The sequence below is a fragment of the Myotis myotis genome, unplaced genomic scaffold (genome assembly GCF_014108235.1).
Source record: "Myotis myotis isolate mMyoMyo1 unplaced genomic scaffold, mMyoMyo1.p scaffold_m19_p_24, whole genome shotgun sequence".
NCBI lineage: Eukaryota > Metazoa > Chordata > Mammalia > Chiroptera > Vespertilionidae > Myotis > Myotis myotis.
This window is the reverse complement of record NW_023416329.1, coordinates 4,316,961-4,336,010: the sequence shown is the minus strand read 5'-3', so window position 1 is coordinate 4,336,010 and position 19,050 is coordinate 4,316,961. Positions and strand designations below refer to the sequence as shown.

General features: G+C 53.1%; 1 protein-coding gene across 3 annotated transcripts in view; it reads right to left on the bottom strand.

Annotated features, from left to right (window-relative positions):
• WDFY4 (WDFY family member 4) overlaps positions 1-19,050 on the bottom strand; it is a 249,179-nt gene that overhangs the window by 22,934 nt on the left and 207,195 nt on the right. For all 3 annotated transcript variants that reach the window (XM_036355974.1, XM_036355976.1, XM_036355975.1), the window contains exons 48-51: positions 12,777-12,819; positions 11,656-11,775; positions 9,754-9,871; positions 8,880-8,989 (exon numbers count right to left, since the gene is read on the bottom strand). In XM_036355974.1, the coding sequence (XP_036211867.1) occupies positions 8,880-8,989; positions 9,754-9,871; positions 11,656-11,775; positions 12,777-12,819 (391 nt within the window). The remainder of the gene's footprint in view (positions 1-8,879; positions 8,990-9,753; positions 9,872-11,655; positions 11,776-12,776; positions 12,820-19,050) is intronic.

Here is a 19,050-nt window from a genome sequence, read left to right as displayed (position 1 = left end):
CATGAATGACAACTGGAATAAAGGGGCAGATCAGAGAGGAGGCCACGGCCATGTGTCTGACCGCTCCCTGCCTTTGCTGAGGGCCAGCTCTGAATCAGGCGCAAGGACAGGGTCCAAAGAGCCAAGTGCAGGACCGAGCGCGGCTCAGACAGGCTACATGTGGTCAGGGTTGGTTTTGTGGAGAAGTGGACCCCTGGAGAGTCCACACGCCCAGGGACGGAGAAGACGGCCGCGTGCTAACTACAGGACAAGAAACAGGGAGGGGAGCAGGTCAGGTCAGGGCATCGGCCTAGCATGGCGACATGGAACATAGCAGCCGAGAGGGGGAGCAGGTCTGGGTGGAGGCTGGAGGCACAGCGGCCTTTAAGGGATGGCCGCTGTGTATGAGAAGAGGACTGCAGCCCAACCTAGGCCGCCTTGCTTCAGGGACCGCTTCCACAGGTGGCTGCAGGCATGCCTGAGCTTGGCAGCTTCTACTGGACCAGGTGAAGCTTAGGGCAGTTTTTCGATTCCCTGTTCTTCTCATTCATCACATGGCCTTGGGGCTCAGAGGCGGCAGAGAGGTCCCCGTTGGAGGAATGGAGGCGCTGCGGGCAGAGGGGCTCCAGGAACAAGGGGGCAGAACCACACAGTCGGCCCCCCTTGTTCCTCCCCGCCCCCCACTGCCTCGCTTTCCAGTGGCCTAAGGTTTCCTGGCAGCATACAGGGCGGGCAAAGGAGGTTTACCGTAGTGAGTATGCGGAACGGTTTATTCCTGTATTTTTACTTATTAATGATTGTATTATTTTTCATATGAACAACTGTAATCTGATGCCCCCCCCTCCCCCCCAGTATACCTAAGTGAAATGGGGCAGCTGCACGTGGATGAGGGTCGAGGAGGCAGGCCTTGTCTCGGCCCGTCAGCCAGCAGCGGGCACTGCACGCACCTCCAAATCACTGCGGCGGGCACTGGCACCCGAGAGAAGCGGCACTTTCACCTGCGGACCAGAAAGCAGGCTCAGCCGGTCCTGACAAAGCAGTGGGTGGCCGCACGGGGTCAGAGCCCTGGTCGCATTGTCAAAGGCCCTGCTCTGTCTGGTTGGGTTCACTGGGAACCCGGGGCCTGGCACACACTCCCGAGGTGCCAACCTGGGCATCGGGCTGCTGGTCAACTTTCCAAGTCAGGTGTGAGGATCCCGTGAGATCGGCGGGTCACTCTGCACAGGGGCAGGGACACTGAGAGACCCCGCTGCCCCCGCTGCTCCGACCAAGCAGGACACGGGACGCGGGACGCTTACAGATGGGCCTTCCTCCAAGGTCACTGTGCCCTCGGGTGAAACTAGAGGCTGCGTCCACCGCTTGAGTCAAATAGAAATGAAAACAAAAGCAGGAAGAGTGTTTTTAAATAGGCTGCACCTCCAAGCGGCTCCCTGAAAGGCATCATAGAGTATTTGTGTGTTGGATCTGCAGCCCCAGCCCTCGGCGCGGGAGACGGAGGCCCCTCCCCGCCCGCTCTCCTGGCGCAGCCTTTATGAGAGCTGATGGTAACCTCCCAAGAAGCAATAGGATTTGGTAATAAAAAGATTACCTGTATTAAATAAAAATAATATATACATAGGAAATACTGTTAGTGCTACAAATCTGGTTAAAGATATTACCACAAAGAAAAATGTTATTTTTTCACAGCTGTCTAATGCATTTTAGCAAAAGTAATATCTTTAAAACTTAAGCCTGTATTATTTATAAAGGAAGCAATAACTGATTTTCCTATTTCCTATATTAATAAATGTATTTGCATACATTTGTTTCAAAATTAATGGGCTTTCTCACTCCTGCAATACAAGAGCCGCGCCAGCCAGAGCCCCTGAGAAGGAACTGCCATGCGTGCGGCTTGGGGGTCTGCGGCTGACAAGCCCGAGGCTGCCAGCAGGAGGCCCAGGGGTCTTGCCTCAGGAAAGGAAGGAGGAAAAAAGGAAGAGAAGGTAGAAGGATAAAGGAGAGAGAAAGAATGAGGCACAGGGCTGCAATTAAGGTTTAAAAGTGCCTTTTCATGAGAAAAGTCCCAAGCAAAATAACATAGAACAACAAAACTCAGTCTAGAGATGTGATGGAAGCGAAGTGACGAGAGAGAACTGCTGAGCCAGGATCTGCTCCCAACGCTGTTCTGTAGATGCACTTGGTCATCGGGAGCAATGGAGCCTGTGTGTCCTCACAGAACACAAAGGAACAGCAAGATCATTACCTGCAACAAAGGAGCAGCCTGCTCTTCGCAGCGGACTTTCTCAGGTGACACTGAATCAGAAGGCGAGGGGCTGAGGCTGGGGGTTCTGAGGCAAAGGTCATGGGCTTTGGGTTGGATGTGTGCCCGGCTATAATATTGCTCATATGTAAAGACTCCAGAAAGATATTTTGAATATTTAAGGGCTCAGAAGTAGGCCACCTTCTTATACCACATATAATAAACTCAAAGTGGATTAAAGACTAAACTAGTAGATTAGAAACCATAAAAATCCTATAAGGAAACAGACAGGGAAATCTCAGACATTTCTTATAGCATTATTTTTTTCTCACATATCTCCTTGTGCCAGGGAAGCAGAAGAAAAAATAAATAAACAAATGGGACTACATGCAACTTAAAAGCTGTTGCACAGCAAAGGAAACCATCAACAAAATGAAAAGACAACCCACTGAATGGGAGAACATATTCACCAAAGATACATCTGATACGGCATTGACATCCAACATTTGTAAAGTACTCAGACAACTCAACACCAAAAAGAAATCCAATTAAAAAAATGGGCAAAGGACCTGAATAAACACTTCTCCAAAGAGGATAGACTGATAGCTAATAGACATATGAAAAGACAGTCAACATCACTACTCATCAGAGAAATGCAAATGAAGACCACAGCCAACTATTACCCCCCACCTGGCAGAACGGCTGTTGCTGATGAGGATGTGGAGGAAAGAGAACCTTTTGCACTGCCGGTGGGAATGCAGGTTGGAGCAGCCACTGTGGAAAATAGTATGAAGCTTCCTCAAAAAATTAAAAATGGAACTGCCCTATGACCCAGCAATTCCACTTCTGTGAATTTATCTGAAAAACACTAAAACACTGATTCCAAAGAATATATGCACCCCTATGTTCCTTGCAGTGTTATTTACAATAGCCAAGATTTGGAAGCAGCCCAAGTGCCCATCAGTAGAGGAGAGGATGAAAAGCTGTGGTACATTTGCACAATGGAATACTATGCAGCTGTAATAAAGGAAATCTTATCCTTTGTGACAACATAAATGGACCTGTAGAGCATTATGCTAAGAGAAATAAGTCAATCAGAGAAAGACAGATATTACATGATTTCACTTACATTTGGAATCCAATGAACAAAACAAACAAACAAATAGAAACAGACTCATGGTTACAGAGAACAGACTCACAGCTGTCAGAGAGGAGGGGGGTTGGGAGGATGAGTGAAAAAAGTGAAAGGATTAAGCCAAAAAAAGAAACTCTTAGACACAGACAACAGCATGGTGATTACCAGAGGGAAAGGGGGTGGGGAACGTAGGAGAGGGGGAAGGGGCGAAATGGTGATGGACGGAGATCGGACTTGGGGTGGTGAGCACACAGTACACTATGCAGATGATGTATGTAGAACTGTACGCCTGAAACCTATGTAATTTTATTAACCAATGTCACCCCAATAAATTCAACTTAAAAAAAGAATATGACCCTAGGTATCCTTCCTCAATCAAAATACTTTCAGAGGCACTAGATTTTCCTATACTCACCCACACGCTCACACGCTACACGCTAATTTTTAGATGAATCAAAATTAACAGCACAGTGATGGAAGATGTGACTGACAGTCTGCTGCTGAATGTTGGCAGAGTTAAAATCAGAGGGACATCCCTAAGGAAGGTCTGTTACTTGCGAAGGAAACACCTCGAAGGCGCCCTCTCTAATAAACTGCTCTGCCTGCGGCATCAGTGTGCACCGTCACTGCTGAGCTTCCGATCGTGGCATTCTCAAACCCCAGTCCAATGTGGGCAGGAAACTTACCACAAACACAATCCATTCTCAACCCACAGGCCCAGCAATCTCAGCACCTGCACGCGCTCACAGACACTCGCAGATACTGTGATAACATGTGCCGGAAGGCCATGCTCCTTCCAGGGGGCACTGCCCGAAACCAACCTCCCCACACCTAGGTACCGGCACCGGCTGTAGCGCAGGCCGACACCGTCTCTTGACAGGTCCTTGTCCAGTCACTTGGAAGTGTGGCATGTGAACGCTCACTACAGGGCCTGTGGGCCCAGCAGCTGAGCTAACGCCGCTATCCTCTGCCATCAGAGGCAGTGTGGGCGGAAGCACCTTAGCTTTGGAACCTGGACAACTTGGGTGGGAATCTTAGCATCCACTCGCAGTGTGAACTGGAGTGAGTTTCTTAATCCCTTTAACCTCCCATAGTCTCCTCTGCACACCTGGATGACTGTGGTGGCTGTAAGTGTGGGTGAGTGTGGGCGAGTGAGAATGTGAGTGTGTGTGTGGGTGTGTGTCAGTGTGCGGTGAGTGTAAAGTGTGTATGCCCATGTGTGTGATGTACCTCGTACTGTGCCAGGCCCACAGGAAGGGGTGTGGGATGAGCCCAGCTCCGAGTCCCTGTCTTGTGACCGAGTAGGGACCCTGGGAAGCGATCCTGGGTGTGGGACAACCTCAGTGTCATGGGGAGGTGACCAGAGGAGGAAGGGTGTGGAGGCTGTTGCAGTGGCAGGTGGAGTGTGGGAAAGAGGGAGGGTCTGGCCGGGATGGAACGCGCTCCTGCGTCCGCGGTTTCGCAGCTGAGACACGGCTCAGCTTTCTGTGGGCTTCTCAGAAAACCTGGCCACGCTGGCCCCTGAGCTCCGAGCTGTGGCTCCCATGGCAGACTTGGGAGGCCTACGGACCAGTTCAGCTCTCAGCCTTGCTCTTGACTGAGGATGGGCTGACTCCAGAGGAGCCATTAGCCTTCCCACCTGTGGGGCATGGCCTTTTACTCAACAAGCAAAACCCTCAAAGGCCCTGGAAAAGCCTGCTGCCTCCCCTGTGGGAGGAGAGGGCCTGCGGGGAGCACTTGGGTGGCCAGACGGTCCCCAGGCTGGGCCTCACCCTCACGACTACGGAGCCGGGAGAAATGAGGCTCGATTCCTCGACACTGTTCCAATTAGAAAGTTCTAGAGCCAGGACTCTGTCCCCGGCCTGCATGGCTCTATGACTTCTGCCTTTCCTAACAGCCCTCCCTGAGTCAGAATAGTAAGAATTATGCCTTCATTTTCTGCACATCTCTGCCCAGACCCAGCGGGCCCAGAGGCTCACAGGTGACAGCCGGGGCGGCCATGCGCCGTGGCTCTCAGCTCTGCCTGCAGCGAGCATATGTCTTACAGGAAAACCAGCCGTCTCCCCTCAGGTGGTTCCAAAAGCCCTTCCCCACCGCTGGTAGCAGCTGACTTCACACCAGCTGTGACTTAATTAACACAGCACTTTATTTCAGCTTCTGATTAAACGCAGCAGCCGCACCACTGTGCCCTCGCTGGGGCACCGGCTGCTCGCTGGCCTGCCCAGGCTGAGTCTGAGCGCGGGTCTGTGAGGTCCTTACTGGGTCAGAAGCAGGGCCCTGGGCTGTGGCCCAGCAGCGGCGTGCTCCCCCCCACCCCCCGCCCGGGTGCTCAGACACTGGCTCTTCCGGTAGGTGAGGGTCTGAGAATTGCAGCTTCCTGCAGGCCGGCCCTCAGCCCTCAGCCCTCAGCCCTCAGCCCTCAGCCCTGCAGTCTCGCTCCTGTAGCAATGGGGTAACAGAGCAGCTGCGTGGTGCCTGGGTCACACGCCTGCAGGGTCACCTGCTCGGGCCCCACTGCACATAACTGAGGTCTCTGGCTGTAAGTCTGTCACTGGAATAACTGGTTTGGGGCAGAAAAACACTCACGGCAGTGATAGAGGTAGGCATCGATTCTAAGGCCTGCCCATAATGAGATCTAAGCATGACAGGGACAGAGCACAGCGACCCTGGGAATCAGAATGCGCCTTACGGGCTGCATACGATGGCCCACGTGCCAGCCACGCCTCTGGGCTGGTGCCAGCGGGCAGGCTCAGTGCACCAGCCACACGGGGGCACCACAGAGCACACAGCTGTGCACACTGAAGGCTCCTGCAGGGCCATAGGCAAGAGGCAGAGGCTGCTTAGGGCGGCCTGGGAAAGCGGAAACACTGGCACTGTCTGGGAGCCACTCGCAGGGACACTGGCTCTGCAACCAGGGCACTCGCTGCCCGCTCCCCAGAGGCACGAGGGAGCCCTCAGCCCCTGGGTCTGCACGCTCCCTCTCTCCCCCTCCCTGGCCCACGGGCTGCTGTGGAGAACACGGCGGTCCTCCTAGCAGCACACAGACTGAGACAGGGTCTCCTGACAGGAAAGGGGCCTGCCCCCCGGAGGAAGGGTGGGACCGGGAAGAGCCCGAGTTCAGGGAGCTGCCAGACCTTGCTAAGGAGGTCTGTGCAGTCCCAGGACTCTCTAAGGAGAGCCAGGCATGTGCCCAGACGGAGCCTGGGCACCCCTTCCCTGGAGAGTAAACCTCATCTTTCACTCTAGGACAGTGATGGCGAACCTTTTGAGCTCGGCGTGCCAGCATTTTGAAAAACCCTAACTTAACTCTGGTGCCGTGTCACATATAGAAATTTTTTGATATTTGCAACCATAGTAAAACAAAGACTTATATTTTTGATATTTATTTTATATATTTAAATGCCATTTAACAAAGAAAAATCAACCAAAAAAATGAGTTTGTGTGTCACCTCTGACACGCGTGTCATAGGTTCGCCATCACTGCTCTAGGGAAAAGCAAGGGCGGCTGGCTCTCCCGCTGGTTCTGAGGGCTTGGGCCAGTCATGAGCCACGGGGAGAGCCAGTTAGCAGGAGCTGAGAGCAACGCGGAAGCACAGCAGAGAGCCGCACGCCACAGCAGGCCACACGCCTCAGCAGGCCACACGCCTCAGCAGGCCACACGCCTCAGCAGGCCACATGCCACAGCAGGCCACACGCCACAGCAGGCCACACGCCTCAGCAGGCCACACGCCTCAGCAGGCCACACGCCACAGCAGGCCACACGCCTCAGCAGGCCACACGCCTCAGCAGGCCACACGCCACAGCAGGCCACACGCCACAGCAGGCCACACGCCTCAGCAGGCCACACGCCTCAGCAGGCGATTTGAATGCAGAAAACCGGAGTCACTCAGCTTCACAAGGGGGACAAGGCTTGAGCCATGGCTGCGGCGGTGGCACTGAAAGCACAGAGCTGGTGCATAACCACGCCCGGGTCCTGAGGTGAAGTCCCGGGAGAAGATTTGCATCTTCCGAGCGGCAGGGCAGGTGCAAACCGCCCGTGGCTGCCCTTTCTCGTTCCCTCTGCCGCCCCTTCGGAGACAGACCCTGAGTGACAGGCCAGGGCCTTTGTGCACTAGACTGCAGGGCGGGGGGACCCTGAGGCCCAGAGCACCCCGCATGGAAAGCCGTACGGACTGCGTCACCCCATCAATAGCGCTCGTCATTTATGCTGGATTGATAGGCACAGGGTGGGGTTTCTGGCACGGGCACAGCTCCAGGACCCACTGTGCTCCAACCGAACTTACTTAACATGCTGGGCCCTGAGGAAGGCTGGGGACGCGCCGCCCTTCTGAGTGAATCTCCAGGGAGAAGGCGTGCAGCGTCAGCCGAGCCCACTGTGCACAGCGGAGAGGGCTGTGCAAGGAGTGCATCTCAGGAGGCTCACCCTGACCTTGCCTGCCTTCCCGCCCAGGACCCAGGAGCTGGCTTAGTGCTGACCTTGACTTGCTCAGACGAGTGACCACAAGAGTGACCTTGCTGGGAAGGTAGACCAAACACACATGCCCTGGGACAACCGTGCTCCGCCCTGGGGGAAGCTATGCGGTCAGAACAAGTCCGCTCGCGTGTTCCCAGCCTGTCGCCCATTTCGGTCCGCCTTCCTCTCCAGGGGACCCTGCGAGGCCTGGCAGGTCAGCTCCTGCACTCGGGTGTGCGCTGGATTTCAGGGGAGTCGGCAAGTCTCCTGACTGCAGAGGGCAACCCGATGGCTCTCCCCTCAGCCTGTGGCCCTGGGTCGCCTGGGAAGCAGGATCCCAGGGATGAGGGCAGAGGGGAAGAGGGAAAAAGCCTTCTCTGTGCTCGCGAAGGCCTCCTGCCCACCAGTCAGACCTGCCCACCTCCAGCTCCACCAGGCGGCCAGGTGAATCACGGGAGGCCATGCTACCCTTGCACTTCAGATAAACAGCAGGGTGTTAGTATAAATCACAGTTTCTCTGAAATTCAAATTTACCTGAGCATCCTGTGGTTTATTTACAAAATCCGGCAGCCCTGAGCTGGCCTGTAGGTCTGCTGCTTTATGGGTGAGCAGTTGATTAGTGTCTTTCTCTGATTTGCTGCTCATTTCAGTATTCAAATATTTTGTTTGTCCTTTTAAGCCTCTCGGCTTGTGCTCAGCATAGCTTTAAGCATTCTGATGTCATTCTTTCTTCTTTGTGTTAATTTTTATAATCTTTGACCACCTACCTTCAAGGAAGTCCTTAAGCTTCCTGCTCTTCCTTTTCTACCAAAACCTGTTTACAGTAAGTTCTCCTCCCAAATATCTCTCATTTTTTATATTTTATAATCTTCTTGCCAGACTGTTGGGCAGATGTGCAGGTGTAACTGATAAAGAGCACCTACTTCCACCAGAACAGGCTATTTAAACCAGTCAAGGTGGGTCCCCGCCTCACCCAAGCCCAGCTCCAAGTCTGGAGTCTGTGAGACATGGCCGTGTGTGTGTGTGTGTGTGTGTGTGTGTGTGAGTGTGTGTGTGTCAGGGTGGGAGCTCACCTGCAGAGAGCAGAAGGCCTGGGTAAAGGGCGGCATCCGGACCAGGTAGGAGGCAACGATGATGGCCGAGGAGTAGTGAGTACAGTAGTGGCACTGGACGGTCATGTCTCCTGCAAGAGAGGACAGGCCCGTGGTGTTCCCGCCCGTGCTGGGCAGGCGCCGACGGACTACGTGGCGCTCAGGAACGATCAGCAAGCATGAGTCCTGCCCGAGGGAACCTGCAGGGCGTGGTGCCCGGGGTCTGCGCACAGGTGCCCATACAGCTTGGCCAAGGGCCGCCCCCGGGGAAAAGCCCATTCAAACCCCTCAGCCGCACCACCCCCGTCGAAGCAAGACAGGAAAATTCCTTCAAAAATGCACGCACTCAGTGAGTGAATAGACAGACATAGGGAAAACGTCAGGGCAATAAGGGCACAGGGCAGAGGAGCGGCAGGACTGTACAGGTGCCCAGCGGGCGAACCACGTCTGGGCTCTGACATGCAAGGTGATGATCTGGAAGGAGTCGCTCGAGCTCCCTGCGGGTCAGGGTCCTGTTGGAGATGGACGCTGTTTGTATGCGTGCAGCCTGGCCTGGGCCGGAGGGGAAGCTGAGCAGAAGGTCCTCTCCTGTCTTCCTGCCCCGGGGCACGGCGCACGGCGCAGGGTGTGAGCTCTGAGCACACTGCTTCTCGGCCTGGCTGTCCCCCAGACTTCCTAACGCAGGATTTCTAGAGATGGGGCCGGACTCGGTAGCTTTAAAAGCTCTCCCGGTGATTCTTGCTCACAGCCAGGGGATTAAAGAGTTCTCTATTCAAGCATAATTACTCGAAGGCTGGTACCCATGGTCCTTTCAATGAAGCGCATTGCAGAGAACAATGAGCTGGCATCTACCCACCTTCCGTCTTCTCCACTTCTTTAAACCTCTGGATGAACTTCAGCCTCCTCTCCTTCGTCTGAGCGCCCATGGGCTTTGAAAGGTCCCGGAACGTCTTGGGGTTTGTCAAGTTCAATGTCTGAAAGGCAGATGTGCAGCTGGAGTTAACTCCCCGAGACCCTTGCGTGCCCAGCGAGACTTCAGGAGACACACTCTGTAGTCTTATGGTTCTCTTCACTGGCTGAGTGTCGTTTGGTCTGACCCCTCCGGTGATTAGCCGGGGAGCGAGGGTTTATGGCACTGGAGCCAGTGATGCACAGGCTTAAGAGGAGGGAGATGGAGGAGGAGAGGAGGGGAGGGAGGGAGATGGAGAATGAATGAGAGGAGGGGAAGGAGGGAGATGGAAAAGGAGAGGAGGGAAGATTGCCTTCACACTGAATCTGTTCCCAATTGACCCAGATCGGAACATCACCGCCAGTTCTTAAGAAGAAACTTTCAAAAGAAACCCTGTTGTCTATGAGGCGCTGGGCACAGCCCTCGGAACAGTTTGCTTCAAGTAGGACGTGAGAAGTCGTCTGTTTGGGGAGAAAAGCGGAGGGACAGCCTCATCTCTGTGGAGGACACGCCCCTCCCCTGCCCTTGGGAACACACAGCGGTGGCCTGAGAGGGTGCAGGCCCGTGTTCTCAATGTTTCCTTTTAGCAGAGATGCTCTGTGTCAGCAGAAGAGCCGTGTGCCTCCTGGGCTTGCACGTCTGTATGGAGGTGTTTATGCCCCAACTCCTTGTCACTGGCCATCCCCCCGGGGGAGGCAGGGCCTGTGCCACCTCACACCTGCAGAGCCAGGCTGGCCAGAGGGAAGGGGCTCTCCCGAGACCCCAAGTGCCACAAGTGGACACCCTCACTCAGCGGCCACATCTCCTGATTCTCCAAAAGATACTTAAGAGATCCAGATTTGGGGGAGAAATCTCTCCATTTTTAAATGCAGTAAAGAATCACAATTTGGGGCTACACAAAGGGGCTGGTAAACCAGCACTTTGTAAAATGTGAGTTGAAGGTGCAATTTGCAAGATTAATGTTTGAAATACCTCAGCTCAGGTGATCATTAGGGCAAGAAGAAGCAACATTTGGCTGGTGAGGAAAGTTGTTCTGCACTGAATGTCTTAAGTGGGGATGGGAGTTTCAAAAACAGAGACCCCACCCTCCTCCCACCCCAAATCCTGAGCGCCAGACATCACGCAGCCAAGGAGGACCCAGACACCTCCTGCCCCTTCCACACGCGCCTCCTGAGGGCCAGCAGGCGGCAGGGCACTGCTCCATGCCGGCTCCTCCCCCGTGGCCCACTGTCAGCCTTCCTCCTCCCTGTCCCCTGCCTGCTGAGGGCCAGGAATGGGCGCCATGAAGGGCACCACTGGGTCTCGCCCTGCGCCTCCCCTGTCGCCACCTGTCAGTCCAGATGCTGGGTGCAGTGCACACCACCACCTCCTACTGAAGCTGGGCCACAGTGGAATGGCTCTTGCTTCTCTCTTGCTCCCCCCCGCCCCCCGCCCCCCCCCCCCCCCACACACACACACACAGGCGGAGTGCAGGGACAGGCCCTGGGCCGCGCCTGAAGGGCCGTGTGGCCCATGGCATTATCTCAGATGAGCAGCATCCTTCCAGGAGGGCCTAAGCCAGGACGCCCTCTGGGCCTGTTAGCCTTGTCCTGGCCTTGTCCATCAGCTCACAGGTAGGTCACCTTCCCACAGGGGGCTGGACAGGAGCCCAGGCAGCTGGACTCAGAGGCCTCGTCCAGGGCAAGGGGCCGCACTGAGGAACCTGGGGCCCAGGTGGGCTAAGCCTCACAGTGGAGGCTCTGTGCACTGACTTAGGAGCCTCGATTATCCAGGGCCTCGGGACCCTGCAGTGCCCCTGCGAACACGTACCTGTGAGGTATAGTCAGCCAGCACCCAGGGGAACACGGGGTACTGCATGTAGTCGTTGTGGGTCCTCCCGGCCAGCGTGTTGAGGTGCATGAGGTACTCGAAATTGCTGATGTCCCTTTTCTGCCGGAAGAGACGGAGAGGTTGGGCCTGGTCTGGCTCTCAGCCCTGAGGAGCCGCTCGCTGCGGGTGAGTGCAGGCGGACGTTCCACCGGGCTTCCCGCACCCCGTGCGCCAGCCGGTCAGCTCGGGGCCGTATATCCCACAGGAGCTGCAGCAATCGCAGCTGGAAGCAGAGCCGTGGACAGTGTGCGGCCCGCAGCCCAGAGGCCAGGAGGAAGCATGTGTTAGCTTTGGGTGTGATTCTCCCGAGTGGGTTAAGACACAAAGGCGTGTGGGAGAACTGACTGCGACGCGTGCACTTAGACAGCTGAGGGGACTTTGTGGTCACAGAGAAAGGCCTCAGCAGTGGGCTCAGGACCCGTCCCTGGGCCTTTAGGAATTTCCTCCTTCCTGTCCTTTAAGATAACTCTCACCCTTAGGATCTCAGACAGACAGTCACCGATGGAGACAGGGACTGCATTTGGGGAAAGTTCCCATGGCCGCCTGGCGTGTGAGCAGCCACCGGGCCAGTCCCAGGCCTCCTCTGCAGGCCGTGGTCTCTCCTTGCCTTGGCCTGCTCCCCAGCGACCAGCAGTGACCTGTGACCCTGGGCAGGGCCCTTTGGGGTCCCTTCCTTTCACCCAGAACCCCGGGCTCAACTCAGCACCTCCCTGCTGGGAGCCACGGGTGTCTTCCCAGAACTAGAGGAGGGTGCTGTGTCCTCCTGAGTGAAGTCCGTTGACGTGTGTACATCTTCCTGGACAGAGTGTGTGTGTGCACACAGGGCACGTGTACATGCTCACACACGCACTCCCTCGCTGCAACTCCAAGGCTCCAGAATTTCCTTCAATCACCGAGATATTTTCAGAAAATTATTTGGGGCATTTTGGTAAATTAAATATGAAAGATCCCTCCTGATTCAGCCACATGCTTTCTCTCCATCACTGGGGCCTGAGCTATTTTCTAATTTGCATTCCCGAAGGGTTTCCTCAAACCCAGAGTCCTCTGAGGGATCACTGTACCTGCCACCTCTGCAGCATGGTCCTGTCGGAGCCGGGGTACCTCCTGGGGGACAGAAAACAATGCTGGTGACCAAACATCTCAGGCATGGGGGGTGGGGGGGGGAGGCGGGGCTGCTGGGGCTGTGCGGGCCCAGGGCACCCAGGAAAGCCTCAAACTGCCTGGTCCAGAGCAAGTTCTTCTTGCCCACCCGCCCTACTGACAGTGAGGGCCTGGCAGCCTCTGTCACACTTGTGTGGCCCTTATGCCAGAAGATGCTGCTGCCTTAAGTGCGGCCCATGGAGAGCCCCAGCGAAGGGCAGAGTGAGCTCAGGGGCCTCCCATTTCACAAGGATTTCCCACAGACACATCTCGACCTTCTTTGCCCTTGTGAATATAATGTATTGACATGTGAATACAATATATGTATATAGTTAAATGCGAACAATATAGCCCTGGCCAGGGTAGCTCAATGGATAGAGCATTGGCCTGAGCACTGAAGGGTCAGGGTTTCGATTCCCGATCAAGGGCACATGCCTGTCAAGGGTTGTGGGTTTGCTTCCCAGCCCTGAACGGGGAGCGTACAGGAGGCAACCAGTCGCTGTGTCTCTCTCACTTGCCCCCTCCTTCCCTCCCTCCCTTCCACTCTCTCTGATAAAGCAATAGAAAAAAATCCTCAGGTGAGGATTAACAAAAAAAAGCAAAGAATATAAAATATGAATATAAAATAAGAGTTTCCAAACTGCCTCTTCCATTCAAGCAGTATCCACAGTTAACACTCTCCGGGAGTTTTCTGTGTGCTCGCCTGGTTTTTAAACGGGTGATAAATGGGGTTGTCTCCTCCATGCAGGCCCCACCTGCCTCGCGGGCTGACACCCTGAGGAGCCTGTCCCTTCTCCAGCTGGGGTTAGCCTGCCTCTGTGCTGGGTTTTGTCCTCACAACTCATGTTTCTTGACCACCTTCGGACACCCCTTTCCGGATACTTGGCATCTCTGTGAGATAAATTTCTGGCAGGGGAAACACTGGCTAAAAGTCTGAGCATTTTCAAGTTTTCCACACATTGCCAAATTGTCCTCTTAAAGGGCTGTGTTGATTTATGTTTCTACAAATACAAATAAGAATACAAATTGAACCTGGCAATGCCACCTTAGACCAGCGTGGCAGTGGCGGTGGCGGTGGAGGGCATGGGAGGGACCCTTCTCCATGCGAAGCCCTCCTGCTCAACAGGGATTTGCAGAGCCGCCCTCCCCCCCCCCCCCCCCATGGGCTGGTTCCCTGGACTCCTTTCCATTTCTGTTTCTTTCCTCTCTGTCTCCTTGCTCAGATGTTCCACCAAACCCAACCCAATTGTGCCTCTTTCCAGCCATGTCCTCTGCCTCAGTGCTGTTCAGGCGCCACAGACCCCACCCACATGCACTCTACGTCCCACCTGGCGGGCTGGACCAGGTTCCTGCAGGCTTTGCCTAGGCAAGGCCTGACCACCCAGTGCGCCAGCTGGGGCAGCGCCTCTGCTCCCATCACAGACAGCCGTCAGCCCCCTGTCCCGGCTCCCTGCCCCTCCTCACGCCGTTCTTTGCTTAACAGGCTCTCTATACACAGAAAGCAACTCCCAGGCTAGGATTCACCTCTTCCCCAACTGAGAAATCATCTATTCGGTCCATCTAGTCAAGGCGAACAACATGGTAACGTTTTTCTTTAGTTTGCAAAGGCTCACGTGAAGGTTGGGTTCTCCTGCCGTCTGTGGGCCTGCCTCCTGCCCCATCCCGATGGCAGGCCCTCTGAAGGCTCCGACGAGGGCGGAGCCGGGCTGGAGACAGAGGGTCCCTCCTCGGAAAGGACCTGTGCTGAGCCTCCCGAGGATGCGGAGCTGAGCTACCAGCTCGTGGAGCTGGGATGGCAAATACCAACTGCTCATCTTGCTGCATTGCCTTAGAAGCCAGAGAGGGGAGTGGGACTAGAGAACACAATGGGCCTGCTAGGGCCCAACAAAGGAGAGCGAGCCCCTGTCATCGCCCTTTCAGAAGGTTCTAGAATGTTACCTGTTCTCTATGACATTGCCATCTGGTGGGATGTGTGAGGAGATAAAGGCGCTTCACCATCCCCTTCCTCATTTCATCGGCTATGAGCACCAATAAAGAGTCCTCATTTTGTTGCCATCAAAAAAGGTGCTATTACGAGCAGTGACAAGACGCCTAACTGAAGGTGAGCTCTATGTTTTAGAAAATTTTTTAAAAAAATCACATTAATCTGAAGGCAATCACTCTTGAAATGGTCTATGCGAATTTTGTAACTATCTGGTAATTAGCACTTTAGCAGCTGATACACTGCGTTGTTTCATCAATACAGTGCGCGTTTTAGACTGAACTGGTGCCGGAGATGGCTCTCGACTTTCCAAAGCTCCCCCCCCCCCGCCCCCCCCCGCCCCCCCACACCACTGGCGCCGGCGAAAGAACCCGGGTCCAAGTCCTGCTCACCGAGAAGACGGAAACCACGGGAGAAGAGGCCACTCATCTGGGCCAGCGGGAACTGGTGTCTGGAAGGGGGTGGACTCCGCCCAGGACCGCATGTGTCTGTGGCGCCTGGCCCACGTTCACCTGCGCGAGGCTCCGGGAAGGGGCGCGTTTGCTGACAGAGGCCGAGGGGCAGTCTGTGGCATAAGCAAGTTCTCCACAAGGAGCCAAGAGACGGTCCTAGAAACACACTCCCTCTACTTTCTTCCTCTGAGAAGCAAATGTGGTTCGCCTCGTTCTCAAATCCGGGCTGTAGGTCAATAGAAATCCACAGAGACAGACGCTGTTGCCAACAGAGATGTCCCCGCCTCCACAGGGGCACCTTCCTGACTTCACTTCTCTAACATGTAGGCATCTTACACGGAGTTCTAGACAACACAACAACAGCATCAGCTGTCTAAAGCACTACAGACTGCAAGCTCTTTTTGCCTAATATCCATGCCGAAGGGAACATGGAAGTGGGGGGTGAGGGGGCGACGTGCAGGCCAGGGAAGTTGGCCGAGGCGGGCTGGAGCCACCCAAGGCCGGGCACAGAGCAGGTGCCGTGACCTCCCGATACAGCCTGTGCAGGGCACCTGCCAGACCCAGCCTTGAGCAAAGGCCCCGGCTCCGGAGTCGAGCTCCGTCCTCTGCAGAGGAAAAGAAAATAAGAGCAAACGGTGACAACAAAACGCTCGGTTCCAGAGCCACCTGACAAGCTAGTGATGTGCCTGCGCTCGGAGTTAAGCGGGCGTCAGAAAACCGCCAAATTATTATGGCACGCCTGTGCCGTAAACAGCGTCGCACAGCACTGACAGTCCGGGAGGTTACACAGCACCTTACCTCTAGATGATGAACTTGTGTGGCTTTAACTTTTATAAGGTTTTATACATCTGCATTTTTAAAATGTATTTATCGTCTTGTGTATTTTCTTCCTTAAAATATTTATTTTTATTATGTGTTTTGTAATTTTCATGTTACTTATTTTCTAAGTTAAAGTCTGTACTTTTATGAATATTCCAATTAGAAATACACTATGCAGTAGGATTTCAGGTCATTAAAAATTATCTACTTATCTTAATTTGCTAATTACTTTATTTTTTAAAAATATTTTTAATTAATTTTGAGAGAGAGAGAGAGAAAAAGGGAGAGGAGAGAGGGAGAGCAAAACATTGATCGGCCTCCTCCTGCACACCTTCTACCAGAGATCAAGCCCGCAACCTAAGCATGTGCCCTGACTGGGGATTGAACCGGCAACCTTTGGTGCATGGGATGACACCAAACCAGCTGAGCCACACTGGCCAGGGCAATTTGCTAATTATTTTAAATCCATTTATTGTCTAAATCAAATGATATTTTATTTTTATTTTGCATTAAGACAGTGGTGGAGTAATGTATATACACTTTTTATGTATTTAATATTTGCATTTAAAATTTTTTATTAACTGTATTTCTAGTTTAATGATTGATTATATTTTATTTTTCCTTTAAAGTATTTCATTTTGCTTTTTTGTACTTTCCAAAATTTGTATTGCTTAGATTAATTTTGCATTCCAAATTATTTATTTGCTAATTATTTTACTTATTTCCCGATTCTATCTAGATAGTATAATTTAGAGTATTTTTATTTTTTAATTTGTATATATGCATTTTGTAATTTTTCTAGTTATTTTATTATTTGCATAATAATTTGAATAGTTATCCTTTTTTAACCAATTTTCTCAATTTCTGGAAATGTAATTTAAAGAACTTTTTTTAAAGAAAAAGACTGTAAGTACACAAATATATTCATGGCAGCCTCATCCGGGGTAGAGCCAAGTTGGAAATTGCAGGGAAAGCCATGTCCACCAGATGCTGTACATTCATTCAAGATGTAGATTTCAGGAACCACACACTGACATGACATTGAGAACAAATGATTATAAAATTGTATACTTTTATGAGCTTTATAGTCACTCTGATTTATGGTGTGGAAAGTGTACAAAGAGCTGTGGCCAGTGGCTCTATTGATTGAAGTGTTGTCCAATACACCAGAAGGTGTGGGTTTGATTCCTGGTCAGGGGTTAGGGCACATACCTGGGTTTCAGGGTGAGTCCTGGTTGGGGTGAATATGGGAGGCAACTAATCTTCCTCTTTCTCTCTCTCTCTCTAAAAATCAATAAATATATCCTTGGGTGAGGATTTAAAAAATGAAAATAAAAAGGGTGCAAAAAGAGAAAACTGCAAGAGATAAATAAATTCAAATAAACAAACAGGTAAAAGACAGCCTTATCAAAAACAAAAGAGCAGAAAAAACGATCTGGACAGATTACACGGAAGTGTAATGATATTTCATGGAACTCAATGTGGACAAGAGGCAAAGCTGGCTTTTTCCCTGTTCACAAGGCCCACGTGGCCGTCGCCATGGACAACGGCTCTGTTGTCCTGGGGCTGTGACCCTCCCACTGGTGGTGGGTGGGCGGTGCCCACTGGGGAGGCCTGTGCGCCAAGCTGGGTGCCTGGAGACCCTTTCAACCACTGTTCTTCCTGCAGGCTGGCTTCAGGACTATGCTAATTACCTGCAGGGGAGAGTCCTGTTGCCAGGCGACAGAGTCTCACAGCTGAGGAGGAAGACCTGGGACAGGGTAAGTCTCTCTGGCGGTGGCCTGCATTTATAGATGGACTTTGCCAAACAACAGCTGCTTCAAACTCGCGTTATCCCCTTTGAGGGGGCAACTTTGGAAGTGCTGGTTCTCCTGGAGGCAAACTAATTCGTTATTTTGGGGGGTTGGGGGGAAGCTAGGCCTAGCCTGCAGCTGCTGTTCTCAGGTGCCCTGTGGGCCGGCCTGGGAGGGCAGGGTGTGAGTCCACAGGCTTCGGGGTCACGCCGAATTCTCCCTCCAAAGTCTGAGTCTCCCTGAGCATTTTGTGGCTCCACAGTAGGTAGGGACTAGTGTTTAAGCGGCTGCTTCCCCCTAACTGGGCACCCCTTTAAGGAAAGTGCTCTGAGGATATGGGGCTCACTGTCAGTGGAGTTCACATTAGTCCTGCTCACAGTGGGGAGCTCTGAGCACAGCCATCTTTTTTTTTTTTTAAAAAATATATATATTTTATTGATTTTTTAGAGAAGAAGGGAGAGGGATAGAGAGTTAGAAACATCAATGATGAGAGAGAAACATCGATCAGCTGCATCCTGCATACCTCCTACTGGGGATGTGCCCGCAACCAAAGTACATGCCCTTGACTGGAATCGAACCCGGGACCCTTCAGTCCGCAGGCTGACGCTCTATCCACTGAGCCAAACTGGTTAGGGCATGAGCACAGCCATCTTTTGAGAAATCTGGAGGAGAACCCCCTCCACAAGCCACCTTGAGCACTGGAACCTTCTACAAGAGGTCCCGCCTGCCTACAATTGCACTCTTCATTTTTATATTCCCAGTGAGACTGTCTCCAAAAACCAGATAGCACTGTGCCACAGGTAGCAGAGCCCGGTTTCTAGCCCACAAGCACTGGCGAATGCAATTGCCCCCGTCTCCCCTCCCCTTGCACACTCTGCAGAGTCAAATGCCTATTCTAGAGGCCCAGCCAGAAGTTCCAGATACACCCCTTGGTGGTCCATGTGGCTTCCTGTGTGAAGGAACAGCTCACTCCAGGGAGGGCGACAAGCACAGGGGTGATCTGCAGCCACAACGGGAGTCTCAGCAGAGGTGAGGCGGGCCTGTGATATGCCCAGTGAGTGGGTCTCGTGAGAGTTGTAGGAGAGGATAAATGCAGTGACTACTGAGAAAGTTTGCATCATTTTCCCTTGAGAAATGGCCTGCAAACAAA